This window comes from Sminthopsis crassicaudata, chromosome 6 (assembly GCF_048593235.1).
Source record: "Sminthopsis crassicaudata isolate SCR6 chromosome 6, ASM4859323v1, whole genome shotgun sequence".
Classification (NCBI taxonomy): Eukaryota; Metazoa; Chordata; class Mammalia; order Dasyuromorphia; family Dasyuridae; genus Sminthopsis; species Sminthopsis crassicaudata.
Window position 1 is genome coordinate 146,846,662 of NC_133622.1, and position 16,985 is coordinate 146,863,646.

Here is a 16,985-nt window from a genome sequence, read left to right on the forward strand (position 1 = left end):
ATGACAGAAAAAGTACCATTCAGATCAATGGCTAGAAGAATTCTTAATGAAGCAAGGAATAATGATAATCACAAAAGGTAAAACAGAAAGTTTGATTTCATAAAATTAAAAAAACTTTCTACAAGCAAAATCAATGAAACTCTAATAAGAAAAATGAGCTAGAGGGAGAAAATTTTTTTTTAAATTTTCAATAGTATTTTATTTTTTCCAAATACATGTAAAGATAGCTTTCAACATTTATTTTTATAAGGCTTGGTGTTCCAAATTTTTCTCCCTCCTTTCTTTACCTCTCCCTCCTCCCCCAAACAGCAAGTAATCTGATATTGGTTAAATATGTAGAATGCTTTTAAACATATTTCCATATTTGTCATATTGTACAAAAAAAAAATCAAACCAAAAGGGGAAAAAAATGACAATTAAGAAAACAAAAAGGTAAAAATATTATGTTTCAATTCACATTCAGTCTTCATAATTCTCTCTTTAGACGCAGATGGCATTGCATTGAATCACCATAATGTTGAGGAGAGCCAAGACCATCACAGTTGATCAATGTTCTTAGTTCTGCTCTTTTCACTCAGCAGCAGTTTATTTAAGTCTTTCCAGCATCAGTTTATATTTTTCTGCACTTTTCTGAAATGATCTTGCTCATCATTTTTTATAGAACAATAATATTCCATTACATTTATATATCATCTTTTATTCAGCCATTCTCCAACTGAGGACATCCATTCAATTTTCAGTTCTTTGCCACTTCAAAAAGGGCTGCTACAAACATTTTTGTACATGTGAGTCTTTTCCCCTCTTCTTTTACGATCTATTTGGGATATGACACAACTAGCCCTTTGGACAAGCAAATTGCTCAAGGGAGAAAATTTTTACATCAATTATCTCTGATTAAAGTCTGATATCCAAGAATTGACACAAATATATAAGATCAATAGCTATGTTTCAAAGAATATAAATTCTTTTTTATTAATTCATCATTTTTCATGTGTTTTTAAAAAATTAATATATTCTTTCTCACCAATACCACTATTACCATTCCCATTGAGCACTTATTTTCTAGATATTCAGTGTGCTTTATTCTTCACTCTTTTGGATCTATCACTACATTGAATAATGTCTTTCAAAGTTATTTTTTCCCCTATATTATTGTATTGTTCTCCTAGTTCTGTTCATTTTACTCTGCATCAGTTCATAATGGTCTTCCCAATTAATTTTGACGTTGTGTACTTCATAATTTCTTGTAGCACAATATGTTGCTACATTTATATCCATAATTTTAGTCATTCACCAATAGGACATTCCTTAGTTTCCAACTTTTGACTACCATGAAAAAATAGTTTATATTTTTGCATATTTACATACTTTTCCATTTTCATTTCTTTGGGGTAGATAGGTCTATAGGTCTAGCTTCATCAAAGGGTAGAGAGTAGGAAAGGGAAGAGAATATTTATTAAGCTACTTTGCGTTGAGTGCTATACAAATATTATCTTTATAACTCTATGAAGTAGGTGCTATTATGATCCTCATTTTTCAATTGAGAAAAGACAGAGGTTAAATGGCTTGGTCATGATCACTTGCCCAGAGACATATTAAGTGTCAGAGGCTGCAAAGTTTTGTCAATTTTCTGGACATGAATAATTCTCTCAGATGAACAAATGAAAACATTTAACAACTACATGAGGCCAAAATTAGCCCAAGTAATAGAGAATTAGAATTAATCCATACTTTGTTACATCTCAGCTTCAGGGGCTGCATTGAGCAATCATCTGTAAACAACAACAACAACAACAACAAAAAAAATCACTCTTTCCACTTTAGTTTTCCTCTTTAGCTTTTTGGAGTTGAAGAATTTACCATTGGCGCATAGTTGACTTTGATGCCATTATATGTGACCTTTTCTCACTACCCCTTTTTCCAAGCTTGAGTAGAACATAATGAGCAGAATTCATCTAGACTAAAATCCCTTTCCCTATTGATCAGATCTTTTCCCAGTTGGGTAGGGTCTGAACAAGATTGAAGAGAATGTTAAATATAATCTTATCAGCCCTATTCTTCAGATGCTGATTCAACTTAATAGAGAATATAGAAACAGAATGGGAAAATGCATACACCAATAGTAATTGGTTATTTAATAAAAAGAAATAATACATTCTCAAGGTGAAACTCCTTCCAGCCATCCAGGGGACCTTAGGGATGAAGGACTTGTCTTTCTGGATATGACAATATCTTTCGATTCTTGGGTTCCATATGTATTAGCCATAGTAGCCTTTCCCTTCCCTAGGGGACCACATTGAAGCTAAAGGACAGGCTGCTACTTTGTGCCTCTTCCTCTGATCTTAAGTGGGTTAATGGTGATACTAAGATAGATGTTCCATCCTTGACAGCAGCCTGGTTTTGTTTCAGAAACTCTTAGGTCCCTCAAAGTTGATTGTCCAGAGGAGCTTCTTCATTAAAGACTTATGATCTGTATTTTACATATTTAACATGTCCTGTACTATGTGCCATCCAAGGGAGGAGGGAAAAATTTGGAACAGAAAGTTTTGTAAAAGTCAGTGTTGAAAATATTATCCATGCATGTTTTGTAAATAAAAAGCTTTAATAGTAATAATAAAATATGATCACTAATAGTCCAAACTCAATACTAGTTGCCAGATCCCTTTGAAGAGGCCTAAACCAATACTGTGGTTAACAGTAGCAGAGTAGGAAACATCGAGAACAATATTTATTCCTGGGAAAAGTAACAACAGTAATACTGAAGTCCCAGCAAGGAGAAGTGGCAATAGTCCCCAGCAAAAGAAGCGGAGCAGTCAGATCCATTGCAGCTCATTTCTTAATGTAAAATGGACCCATTCATCACATTATTGCTTATGGTCCTTTGTCACCAAGGTGTGAAAGAACATAAGATCTCTTGCAGTAGGTAAGGTTTTGATTTTTCCCCCCTAAAAAGCAATAAAACTATCTTTGAGATTTAGTCCAGGAGTGGGATTAAACCAACATTTACCTACTTTTCCCTCCCAACTTCCCAAATGTTTTTCCCCTAAAAGACCTCATTGGCCTGGGGCATATCAAGATTAGGGCCACATTGTTGATGCAGCCATATCAATCAACATGGATTTCTGGCCACCTAAAGGACATAAAAGATAAGAGGCAAGCAGAAATCCAAAGTAATTTGTAATTAAGGTAGCACTTTATCCTGTTTATTCCTATATTGTCCTCCTTTTACAGAAATATAGGGAAATTGAGACGTCCAAAATTCCACAGCTAGATTTACTTATACAGTAGCTCCTAGCTCCCAACACTCAGTCCAACATTCTCCCAAAGCACATAATCCTTTACATCCAAACAAACAGGTATTCAGGAACAATTTTCAATAATAAATCCAATATTACCCACTTCTAAATATTTATATTGGGTTACTAATACCTCTTTTGCCAACTGATTCTCAATTTGTAGGTGATTCTTTTGAACTCGATGAGAAAAATCATTGTCCAATAAATAATTTTATTAAAGCCTATAATGTGTGTATGTGTATGAAAAACACATTGTGCTGAGAGATGGAGATACAAAGTTCAAATGACTTTCTCAATAACCTTCATGGAGATTATGGAATATTATTGCTCTGTAAGAAATGACCAGCAAATGACAGAGAGGCTTGGAGAGACATCAACTGATGCTGAGTGAAATGAATAGAACCAGAAGATCGCTGTACACCTCAGTGCTGTATGAAGCTATATTCTGATGGACATGAATATCTTCAACATAAAGAAGATCCAACTCACTTCCAGTTGATCAATGATAGACAGAAACAACTACACCCAGAGAAGGAACACTGGGAAGTGAATGTAAATTGTTAGCACTACTGTCTATCTACCCAGGTTACTTATACCTTCGGAATCTAATACTTAATGTGCAACAAAAAAATGGTATTTACACACATATATTGTATCTAGGTTATACTGTAACATATGTAAAATGTATGGGATTGCCTGTCATCAAGGGGAGGGAGTAGGGATAATTTGGAAAAATGAATACAAGGGATAATGTTTAAAAAAAATTACTCATGCATATATACTGTCAAAAAAATATATACAAATAAAATTTTAAAAAAATAAAAAATAAAATAACCTTCATGGAACACTACATAAAAGAAATGCCTAGTTTCTTTTATTTAAAAGAAGAAAAAGATGACCTATATAAACCTAGGAGTAAAAAGGGGGAAGGAGAGCATGGAAAGTGGCCTACAAACTCCTTAATGGTGAGGACCTAAAACTAAATTTTTTTTCTTCTTTTAAATATATTAACTAGTTAATTATTTCTATGCCTGGTTGCTACCAATTCACTTTAGCAAAAGAAAAAAAAGTGTGGGAAGAAATGGAATAGGTAATATTTCAGGCAATTTGCTTTTGAGCAACTGTGAAATCACTGAACTACAGTATTCAGACTCATCTGAAAATGTAGTTTGCTTTCATTACATTTCCATCTAAAAATTAGTTCACAGTTGTAGTCTAGATACAGTCATTTTTAATCTAAAAATATATTTACCAATACTAACATGATGCAAAAAAAAAAAAAAAAAAAAAAAAAAAAAAAAAAAAAAGGGGGGGGTTGGAGTGGAGGTATTTGGATTGTAAGATATCACAGAAATTGAGATTACCTTCACTTGGCAGCAAAAATAGCAAAGGGGAAAATGAACCTGAACAAAGATCCAATTGGGACAGATTAACCCAAATTTATTTTTTAAAATGAAATTAGGGCAAGCAAAACGAAACTCATTTGTCAGTTTTGCTATAGTAATCTCTTCACACCATTGGTAAAAAGAGAATACCTCTTTAACAACCTAAATACACATGCCAGCCTTTCCTAATTTCCCCTAACCAGTGGTGCTCTTCCTCTTCATAGCATGCAAGGTTCTTAAAAATATGGTAACTTTGGGGATTTTGATGAAGGGGTTGGGGGGCACTCAACATCTTAAGTGTCCTGCATATAGAAATTAATTGCATAATCAATTAATGCTTGCTGGTTTTGAAAGATGAAGAGGTATTTGGTATTAAGAAAATTTAATCTGAGGTTAAAGATTGAGAGCCAGAGATAGATGACTTCTGAGGTCACCTAATCTACAAAATCTTCTTTAAATAATTAAGAAAAAATAAATAAATTCAGGCACAAACTTGCTAAAGAACACATACCAAGGAGTTAGCAAATCACTCCAATATAGTTTGTCAAGAAAACCTCAAATGGAGTCATGAAGAGTCAGACATAACAAAAAGTGAACAAAAAAAGTGGGAAAAAAAGAAAAAAAAAGGCATTCATGATTGACAAGCTACTTTAAAGAAATTTCAAAAGAATGAGAAATGTTAAAATGGGATCTACTGTCCCCTTAGTTAACAGTGGGTTCCCTTCCAGAAATTACTCTGCATAGTATAATTAGTTTCCCATGTACATGTAGTTTTTTCCCCTCCTCCATTAGAAGATTGAAATAGACTATTCTAAGGGCTAGGACTTTTTTTGTCTTTGGTTAAATGAGATTTGTAAACTGCTTAGTACACTGCCTGACACATAGCAGGCACTTAATGCTTGTTTCCTTCTCTCATCTTTTTATAATCCACTGCCCAGCTAATAGAGAATCTGGTACAGAAGTCTGTTAGAACAATGAATGAACTGAAAAAAAGCAATATCAATCTATGTGCCTACTATGAGGGGGAGGGGATAGAACTCGTTTTATTCTTTTAACAAATTTTATTTTTTTTTTTTACTTTACATCACATTGATTCCCAAAAAATCATACTTCCCTCTTCCCTAACCAGCAAGTCTTCCCCACTTAACAAGATTTGAGAAAAACCACAATTTAGCAAAAACATGCAACATTCCACAGCCATAGTTCACCAGCTCTTCAGCCAAAAGGTGCATTTTTTCATCTTTTCTCTGGGTCCAAGCTTAACCATCATAAACAAATAATGTTTATTTTTTAAAATTGTTCTTTCCATTTACAATTGTTAAAGTCATTGGGCAATAGCCCCCCTGGGTTTGCTGACTTTATTATCCATCAGTTCATTGTCTTCCCATGCTTTTCTGAATGTTTCATGTTGTTTCTTACAGTGCAATAGTATTCCATTACATTCATGTAACACATTTGTTTAGCAATCCTTTCTTATCTATATAAAAATCCATGAACATAATGGATTCTTGAAAAACATTGACCAGAATACAGGCAGTTTTGGACAAACAGTTCCCTTTAGCAGACTATATCTTCAGCCACACAACTGATTTATGAAAAGATACTCCTCTTTATTCTTTGATAATTTTAATTAAAAAAAATTTGATTCAGTAGAGGAAAACAATAAGGCCCTTTTTAAAAACATGGTGTCTTCCCATGTTAAAGGCATACAAGATTCCTTCTCGATATACACAGCATAAATATCAGATGTAATCTAGGAGACACTAAAGATGTTTCAGCAGTGTCATGGTCCTGCACGGTCCAAATGCAACAGGAATTCCCTCCTAAAGACGAGGCTAAGTGTTGCTGTTTGTGGGGAACAGTGAATACAAAAAACAGCGCAGGGACTCCTCAATGAGACATAGTCATTTTCATAAAACTGACTGAAAAATTATACCAAAAAAACAAACAAACAAACAAAAAAAACCAAGTGAATGAATACTGTCAGAATCTGATATGACATTTGTATCACTACAGAATACAAATGGGAAAGTATCTTGGGTCCAAACTGAATAGGAATGTGGACAACATTGCATTTTAGAAACTGTACAGAAATGCCAATAATACCCAGCTAGTTCCCTTCCTTGCTATGAAAGGTATGATACACTATGACTTCAGAAAAATCAAAATGTAGTTTAAAAATGTACTGGAAAGATATGCAAGGTATCAAGAGTTTATAGCAGACCAATAATTTATTTGCAAGTAGCATAGAACAAACATATGCATGGATAATTAACTAGAGTCAGTTGTATCAAAAGTGGGAAATAAAATATGATTAACACAGTCCAAGGGTTTTGTTGATAACTAAGAAATGTTAAAAAAAAAAACTCAGATAATGGTCTCCAGTATTTTTCTTATATCCTATTTGAAGGATTTATTTAAGTTCATAGGAAATCTTATTCCAGTGTTTCATCATGGATATTTAATTCAGCAAAAGCTAAAGCCAGTGGACTGCCAGTTAAATAATGGATTCAAGTATGGTTCTAGAAAAGATCTGTGTCTGTGTTTTCCAGGGACTAGCCTAACACCCCCCCCAAAAAAAAATATATATATATATATATTTAAAGTCACCTGTGTGCAGTGACAGAGGTAGAATGAGGGAAAAGGGGAGAAAGGATCCAAAAATCAACCTCTAAATATAAACTTTAACTTTGTCATCAGTATTCTAAATATGCAATTCTTATCCAAGAAAATTACTGGAGGAACTGAATCAAACATGCAAAACCAAAACCACCATGAAACTAGTAAGTCAGAATCTTTTGAAGAAGGTAAAATCAAAATGGAGTAATAAGAAATACATTCTAGTTTAATACAACCCCCTCCACAAAGATCTAAAAATGTATTAGACTTGAGTCGTGATTAGGTGATCTCAGGAAAAAGAATTCTGACTCAGTCAAGCCCAGGTCAGCATAAAGAGAGCAGCAGAAATTGATAGACATGGAGGAAGGGGTCTGGACAGAAGCACCTCCAGAGAATTTTAGCACCAAGGGAATGATTATGATAAAACTATGCATTGGGGCCATAAGAGGCCCTAGAGGTTAATGCACAGTATAGAAATGGGTGCCAAATGACTTCTCTTCTAGGTCACAGATCTAGAGCAGATTTCAGAGGAAGTCTGTATGTGATCCGTGATAGGGCTTAAATTGTACTGAACAAGAAACAAGTTCAAAGACAAGCCATAGCTGTGGTCCCAAGGTCAGAGTAGAGACTCAGTTCCAGTCTCCAGGTCAGGCTATAGGACTCAGAACAATTACCAAGATTGGGAATCCCAACCCACAGGAAAGCCTCAAGTTCAGCCACTCTGAAACCAGAGTTCCCCAGTTGGCTAATATGAACTGAGTCTAGCAGACATCTACTGGAACTTCTTTACAAGTATAAGCACACAAGTATACAGCTCAAATACAAACATGGTTCAGTATAAAGAGCTCTCTGTGAACTAAATCACAACCCTTTGAGAGTAAAGCTTGCAGATCCCCCAGCCCAAACTGTCCCTAAGACACAGGAGTAACACCCAAAGAAAGCAGAAGAGGACAAAATTTCAGGTCAGATATTTTCCCCAAGTTCAGAGAGTATATCCCTACCAAGAATTCTGAAGTCAGAAAATAGGTTGGAATAATGAGCAAGAATCCCATTATAAAGAGCTATTATGATGAAAAAGGCACACAATATAAATCCAGATGACCAGATGATCAAGAAAGCCTCAAAGAAAGAATAGCTTGAATATAGATTCAACCAAAAACCTGCAAGAGATTACGTAAGACTTTAAAAAAACTACAAAAATTTGTGTCAAAATCTTAAGCATAAATCCTTGAAATCTGAAAATTAACCAAATAGAAGTCAGTAACTTGAGAATACATCAAGAAATTTCAAGATATATTCAAAAAAGTGAAAACAAAACAAAATGTAAGGTGCATCTCAGGAAAAAACAACTAAAAACTTGATAACAGATAACAAGAATCAGACTACCTGAAAACAACGACCAAGAGAGTATAGACATCACATTACAAGAAATAAAACCAAAGGCCAAAAAAAGGGAATCTACCAATTACCTCCTTAAAAAAAAAAACAAAAAAAAAAAAAAACCTCAATTTGAAAATTCTCAAGTTGATATCCTAAATACAGAACTTTCTGCTCAAAGAAAACATAAAGGAAACAACTTGATTTAGCAACTGCCAAAATAAAGGAGCAAGGAATATGCTAGAAGATGGCAAAAAAATCTAGGCCTATAGCCAAATAACTTACCAGCAAAAATGAAAATCCTATGGGGGAAAAATTAATCTTAATGAAATAGAGGACTACCAAGGATTCCTGAAAAAGACTCAAATAGCACAGAACATTTTCAAACACAAATACAAGAGATCCAAAAAAGCAAAGAAGGTAAACAAGAAGCTAACTTAAGAATAAACTGCTTACCCTATTCTATGAGATGTCCCACAAAACATTATGAGTCATGGAGAAGTCTTAATAAGACAGAAGGACTGATCTATTCTGATAATCTTAAAAATAATAAAAAGTAAAGAGAAATATACAGTACTAGTAGTGAGGGGAGGGGAGGAATGAAGAAGTGGGAGGAAATTATCTTATAAAATTGAGGTTTCCAGGTAGACAGCCATATAGCAAGGAGGGGTAGAGTACAGATGACCAAACCTCACTTTTACATAAATAAAAAGTAGGAAAAAAACACACGCATAGACATATGCATACAGATTTCCCTATACATATGTAGTTGAGTGCAGAAATATATTTCAGTCAACATGGCAACAGCAAAGAGTGATAAAAGAAAGACAGTGTAGTTATTAAGGCAAGGATTAGTGAGAAAGGAAAACAAACTGAAAGAGGGACCAGGAAACAAAGAGAAGTTTAAGAGAATAGGATAAAGGAAAAGATTAAAAAAAAAAAAAAAAAAAAAAAAAAAAGAGGGTAGCAGAACAATCTTCTGATTGTTCCAACAATGTTATTTACCAAATCATTTAGCCCCAATTGCCCCAGTTAAATAAATACAATTTTTTAAACAAAAATTTTAAATAAAATTTTTAAAAAGAAAAATCAAATCTATTATGCTTAGGCTGAAGTAAAAAAAGGCACAGGTTGAAATCATCAAAGCAACAGCAAAAATAAACCTAATTGAAATAAGAGAAAAACAGGAATGCTATCTTCTGCTAAAAAGTATCATAGACAACAGCAATATAAATATTAAATACTACACATAAGTTCCAAATGGCAAAATATCTAAATCTCAAAAGAATGCATTAGAGATAATGACAGTGGGATCTCAATTCACTCCTTTAAGACAATCGAACCCAAAAAATAAGCACCCCCCAAAATTATGAAGTTAGTTATAATATTTCCTGGAGAATGCTGAATGGGAACATAAAAATAATACCTATTTCTTAGCTGTCACACAAACTGTTTATCAGAACAAAAACATCTAATGAATGCAGAAAAACAGAACTAATGCATCTTTAACAAATCAAAAGACAGATTATATTTAAGGGCCTTAAAAGCAAAAATTAAAAATCAATTGTTTTAAACTTAATTCTAAGAGAAATGAATCAAAGTACAAATCACAGAAACGATTATTTCATTAAAGATAAGTCTCACATACCAAATTTTGAGGTTCCATCTTTAAACACTTTCTTAAAAAAAAAAAGACCAATTAAGCATGCAACTACATATTTTTAAAATAAAAACACACTTTAAAATTTTATAAATAACATTGTAAGAACGCTTCAAATTATTTTAACATAAGAGTTATTATTATGTAACTTCAACACAATGGTGTGGTTAAATGAAAAGAATATCAAAAAATGTTGGGGGAAAATGGATCAAGACTAAGAAATGTGAGAATTCAAAGATCTATAGACTATCTATATAGAAGCCTCATGTCCAAGTCACAAACACTTTCTTCAAGAAGAATGAGCAATGCAACAACTAACCACAATTCCAGAAGTTCAATAAAACATGCTACTCATTTGACAGAGACGATAAACTCAGGATTCAGTCTGAATCATTTTTGGACAAAATGAATGCAACAGTCTTGTTTAGCTTAATTATAAATAGACATTTTTCCCAATGGAGGGATATAAGGGGGGAAAAAATGAATTTGTTAATTATACTAAAAACAAAAACGAACCATTAACCTCTCTCCTCCAACCCAAACCTTTTTGCACAGAGTATGATTTGTGGCTAATGAAAGTGAGATTCGTTTCCAAATCAGCTACATACAAAACACTTAAAATAAGAATCAAAGTAAGTTTCACACTAGAAAGAAAAGATGAGAAGACAATGAATTAAAGAAACTTCAACCTAACTGATTTAAATAAACAGTTGAAAGGAGAAATATGCATGAGACTATTGAGAGATATTTTCTGAGGAAATGTGAAATTCTAGAAACCAAATGAGGCAGCAAATACAATCTGTCAAATGGTAAAATATGACAGACTAGGCCACATCAGTATAAAATACACATTTTTTTTTAAAGTAGTAGTCAAATAAATTTAGAGCTAAATAATTGGAAGAATATCAAGTGCTCATGAGTAGGCAGAGCTAATAGAATAAAAATGACAATTCAACCCAAGTTAATCTACTTATTCAGTGCCATATCAAACTGCCAATAAATTAGAGAGCTAGAAAAATATCAAAGTAAAAATAGTATCATTTCATAAATGAGAAAGAAAACAAAGGACATGGAGGGAAAATCAAGTTTTCAATAGGCTTAAAGATGTCAATAAACAAAAATCATCTCAAGAGCATTTAACTGGAAGAACAGGAAAAACAGAAAAGATCTGTAAATATTTAGCTCTTTACCCATCAATGACAATAGAACTACATGTATTAAAGCACTAAAGGAAGAAAAATATGAGAAAAGCACCTTATCTTCTAAAGTATATATAAAGGCTCAGTGGTGATGACCAGAATTGAAATCAAGAGTTGTTACATTTGGAGGTAGAGGATACTAGTACAAATTCTATCCTTTCAAGCCATACCACTCAATATCTTTAAGCCTATGTCCTCATTTTCAAAATAAAGGTATTGGATTAGATGACTAAGATCTTTTTTCAAGTTGAAAATTTGTGATCCAAGTCTGTAATTAAAAAGGCATAGGGGGAAAAAACCATAATAATAATATAAACAGCCTACATATGTATTTCCTAAGGGAAAATACTCTACATGTGCATGTGTGGAGGGTATCATGAAGGTAAGAATAAGTCAAAAGTAAGGGTTTTTTTGTTTTGTTTTGTTTTTTGCTGAGGCAATTGGGGTTAAGTGACTTGCCCAGGGTCACAAAGCTAGGAATTGTTAAGTGTCTGAGGCCAGATTTGAACTCAGGTCCTTCTGACTTCAGGGCTGGTGCTCTATGCACTGTGCCATATAATTGCCCCAAAGGTAGGTTTTTATAAGCATTATTCTCTGGTAGAATACACATAAAGGTGAAAGAATTTGCTCATTATTTGAACTAAAAGATATGGTATTTCTAAAGGCTTTTCAAAAAAGTTGTCTCCCATGCCTAAGTTAAAAATCAGATTCCTAGAAAGATGCAACAATGGTAAATAATAAGCTTAGCCATAAAATAGATGTGTGTAACCAAAAGAGTTTCCTATTGCTAGAGTGGGGCTAGAGCAAAGTACAAATAGTCTCTAGACTATCCTGGCTGAAAATGATTTTGTATTAACTACAAGACTGGAAACACAAATGAGTCTCCTAAATGAGGCCCATAATAATTCAAAATTTTGGGGGGAGGAGAGGAAGGGGACAGAGCACCTACCTAACTATTCATATAGGAAAAATGAAGGGAACAAAGAATGTTATGAAGTTTTACAACTGGACAAACGTAGTAAGAGATTGACCTAGGTCCCAAATCGAATATTAGGCAAATTTGAAAAAAATGTACAATTCTTTTAACGCTTCCCACCTTCTCCCTAAAATAAAGGCTTATCACCAATACTTTTCCCAATGCTAGTATATTATCACTGTGTTATGAATTAAAATCGAAGCTTAGCCAAAAGACAATAATAGAGGTTTACATGGGCCTTTTATCATTACCAATTAAGAACTAAGAGAAACAAGATATAACCAAAAGTTCAGGCAGCCAGTAGTCAAGAGGGATCATATTACTGCACAACTTGCATACAACTATTGGTATCCATGAAAATATCAGGTCCATAGGCCCATAAAACACAAAGTAGAACTCTGTAGTAAATTCACAATGGAGTGTGGATAAGTTACTCATGCCACCATGGGTAGGATGAGCTTTTTTTGATGAGTTGTAAGTTACATTGTTCGATCTACAAGATCTGAGATTCATCAAAATAATGAAGAATCAACACTAATTTTTCTGCAACCCAAGTACAGCTATGAAAAATAAAAACTTAATTTCATCTCAGTCTAATGGATGTTTTCATTCTTAGTGGTATTTGTGGATGAAAAAGCACCTTATTAAGTTCAATGGTATATATTTATGTTCACATTTAAAAAAAAAGTGTCATCATGGTAGAGTCAATTCAACATGGTTGTAACTTAAAAGTGACTAGTTTCAGAAGATTTAAGAAATGGAATTTAGCCATCCACTTCCTAATCCCAATACTCTATAGCAGAAAGGAAATGCTATCTTTACATTAAAAAGTATTGTCCTAAGTTATCTGTCTGAAATACTGCTGGACTTGATGATAAGAGACATAAAAAGTAATTAAACACTGAGCAACAATTCCAGTAAGTTTTAATTTTACAGCTACTTCTGACAAGGTACTTGTCATCTCATTTTCAAAAAGTAAAATGTGCAATCCTTACAAATTCCCCTCATTTATCAACTCAAATCAAATGCTTCTTTTTAAATTCAATTGTTCTTTTAACATTATGTTACAACTGTTTTTAAACTGTATCAACTTAAAAGTCTATTTCTACTTTATATCTTGGGACATAAGATAATTCGACACATGGCTAAATACATCTGAATTGTATATAAAAAAAACTTAACTTATACTTCTTGTCAAAGTGCATATCTAACCAGCTATTAAACTATTTAATCAATTGCTAGTAGATAAATACATTTCTATCCACTTAAGTGGCTGGAACCTAGATGAGGTTCCACCAGCAGTAGGTACAGTTATTTAATAATTCCCCTTCTCCTCCCCTTTCCCCTATCCCACTTGCAATACTGTGTCAATAGCTGCCACTACAAATGTTGCTTCTCACTTTACCTTAAAAAAAAAAAAAAAAAAAATCACTTCAAGTAATAACTGAGCACAAGTATTTTGTGACATTGAACTTTCAGTTATTCTAACAATATGGATAGATACATTTAACCTAACCTTTTAAACAACTTACTCCGAATTTCCAAAATATCATATTTAAAGCATGGATGAATAAGCTAACAAGATCTCACCTATGACTCTGAGGGACATAGTCCATAATAAGCTTCAATGGTAGCAGATATTTAATTAAATTATACATATAAAAGAATATAGGGAAGTAGAACTGGAAGAACCTCAGAAGTCATCAAGTCCAATTCCTTTATTTTATGGATGAAGAAACACAAGCCTAGAGGTTAAATGAGTTGTCATGGTGTCATGGGCAGGAAAGGAAAGCCATGATTTTGATTCAGGCCTTCTGCCTTGAGATGCGATGCTCTTCCTATTGAACTATGCAGGTCCAGAATACAAAGTAAATTTGAGGCACTGCATAATTCTTTTAGCAGACTTCAGACCCATGGTCTCAAGTTGTATATCTGACTTAATTATAGAATACTCATGCATTTATGCTACCACTGTTTGTTTCTTATAATTCTTAAAAATTGTATAATTTTTAAAATTACATGTTAGTGTGAACAAGGGGGTGCAAACTGTAATGACCCTGGATGTGAGATCCCTAATTCAAAGTATTCTTTAAAATCTTGAAACATTTTTAAAAATTTTAAATGTTACCATTCCAATAATTCTGTATGAGTTTCAAGAGTATAAGAAATCTATAAGCAATTATGATTTTCATCAATTTAGGTTATAAATTATATTTAAAGGAATATAAATTTTTTCTCATTTCAATTTTATAAAGTTTATATTCTCATCTCTAGCAATCATATTCAATTTCATAGGCTCCAAAATAATTACATTATAACTGTCTTAAACAGTGTCATGCCATTTTCCTAAGCTTAATATTTATTTTTACAGATACTTTAAAAGTTTTCAAAGTATATAAGAACTTTAAGATACTTCATGTCATCTTTTTAAAAAACCCAAAATACTTACACCTATTTATACCAAACTTGGAGTGAAAAATAAACAAAATATATTCTTAGAGGATGTCTCCATTTTCACTAAATTCCTGTTATCACCATTCAGCAGTTAGCCATTTTATAACAGCTAACTATTGCCTTAAATCTAACAATGATGCATTTAAGAGTCAAAATAGTCATACAAATTAAATGGTAAATAAGTAGCATCAAAAATATACTGAGTTAATATGAAAATTACCTTCGTTTAAAAAAAAAAAGCCACATCAATTTAATTCCATATATATGGTACTACCTATTCAATTTATTAAAAATTTTAATAAACATAATAATCAAACTAGAGCTCCAAACTTATGCTGTTTTTTTTTTTTTAAAGACACTACAACAGAAGACACAGTAAACACTGCCTTATAACAAAAAATACAAATACTGGCTGTAAAGATGGAGAAATAAGAGGACAAATCTAGTTGTCTAAAAGACAATTCACTGTACACATTTTATTTACAGTTTTGTACACTGTCTTAATATGAATGGGACCGCTTTTCTATTTGAGCCATTTTTTAACCAAAGCAAAATATAACCTAAGTAATACAAAGTGTTAAAATACAGCATAAGATACAAAAACAGACATACTATTATATCTAGTTAGGAATGTAATTATGATGTTACATTTTTTAAAAATCCACAATTATGTTTAGGAAATCACACAAACATAGATCACTGATTTGACTGAAATGCATAAATTTGTAGCAAAGCTCTAATGTTACAAAAAAACAAAAAAATTACCAAAGAATGCACAAAATTAATGTTTATTCCACCTTTATGTCATATTCCCAGATCCTTCACCAATGTTACATGAGCAAAAAAAACTACAACAAAAAAATAAAATAAAACCAAAAGGAAAAAAAAGAAAAGAAAAAAAAAAATCAAAAAAGAAAAAAAGAAAAAGAAAAAAACAAACCAAAAAACCAAATGAAATCAGAATCACTAATGTTATCAAGTAGGGAAACAAATAAATTAAATCTAGCAGCCATCAGCATAGATTACAGCAAAAAATAATGCTGTAAAAAAAAAAAAGAAAAAAGAAAAAAAAAAAAAAAGAAACAAAGAAAATTGCTAGAAAATGGTATGCATCATACTCTTCCAAACCAGTAAAATATGTTACTGCATACAATGCAATGTACACCAGAAGTAATTCTCTGTAAGGTAAAGAAATGCAAGTTCTTTTCTGAATATTGTGGATAGATAAATGTTTTTGTAATAGTAATGCTTCCACTAAGCTATTACAGAGTGGGCCAGGAAAACATTTATGGATTCTGGGGATGATGTGTACTGTAATTCTTTGATTGGGATAATAGTTACTCTAGTCAAAATAGAAAAAAATTTGAACACAGAAGTACAAGACAAAGGCGAATGAGACTTCTCATATATCTTAGCAACATTTAGATGGAAATCAAATTTAAATGCAGTCCACTCTGCTTTTGAAGAGGCTTTGGTTCAGCTCCCAAATCTCGATTGCTTGACGCAGTCTCCTATGAAAGAATACTCAGAAGGTGTCTTCTTAAACAACAAACCTATTTTTAGTGGTGGAGCCGCTCTTAGTAGCTGTGTCTGCATGGGACTGATAACCAATCACTATCTTTGGAGGAAGTCCTAACCTTTCCTTGTATACCTTCCTGAAAAGGGGGGAAAAAAAGAAAAGAATGCCATTACTTTTGTACTCACAGAAAAATATTTTATGTTATCTATTTTTCTAGGCAAGAAAATATATTACAGAGAATAAAACAGACAAAATGCATGCATTTTCTTTTTCCATTTATTGATATTTACATGTTAGTTTCTCATGCTGATTATTTCTAATCAGTTTCACATCTGCTCAATTTTAAGAATAGATAACTAATAAAATAACAATGTACCTAAAGATTTAGAAAGTGCTTTCCTCAATTATCTTGTAAACCAGGCTAAATTTTGATTGCCTCTATTTCACAGAAGGGGAAAACACAGAAGGGAAAAACAAGGCAGCTAATAACACAATTTGAA

The 16,985-nt window shown here is 32.6% G+C and overlaps 1 protein-coding gene and 1 long non-coding RNA gene across 7 annotated transcripts in view; one reads left to right on the forward strand and one right to left on the reverse strand.

The window, feature by feature from the left end:
• Nucleotides 1-4,598, forward strand: part of LOC141547081 (uncharacterized) — a 147,956-nt gene extending 143,358 nt beyond the window's left edge. For all 3 annotated transcript variants that reach the window (XR_012483502.1, XR_012483501.1, XR_012483503.1), the window contains one exon: nt 485-4,598. This is a non-coding gene — a long non-coding RNA (uncharacterized LOC141547081). The remainder of the gene's footprint in view (nt 1-484) is intronic.
• Nucleotides 4,599-15,220: 10,622 nt separating this feature from the next.
• EIF4E (eukaryotic translation initiation factor 4E) overlaps nt 15,221-16,985 on the reverse strand; it is a 41,139-nt gene continuing 39,374 nt past the window's right edge. For all 4 annotated transcript variants that reach the window (XM_074275427.1, XM_074275426.1, XM_074275429.1 and 1 more), the window contains one exon: nt 15,221-16,621. In XM_074275427.1, the coding sequence (XP_074131528.1) occupies nt 16,507-16,621 (115 nt within the window). In that variant the 3' untranslated portion in view covers nt 15,221-16,506. The remainder of the gene's footprint in view (nt 16,622-16,985) is intronic.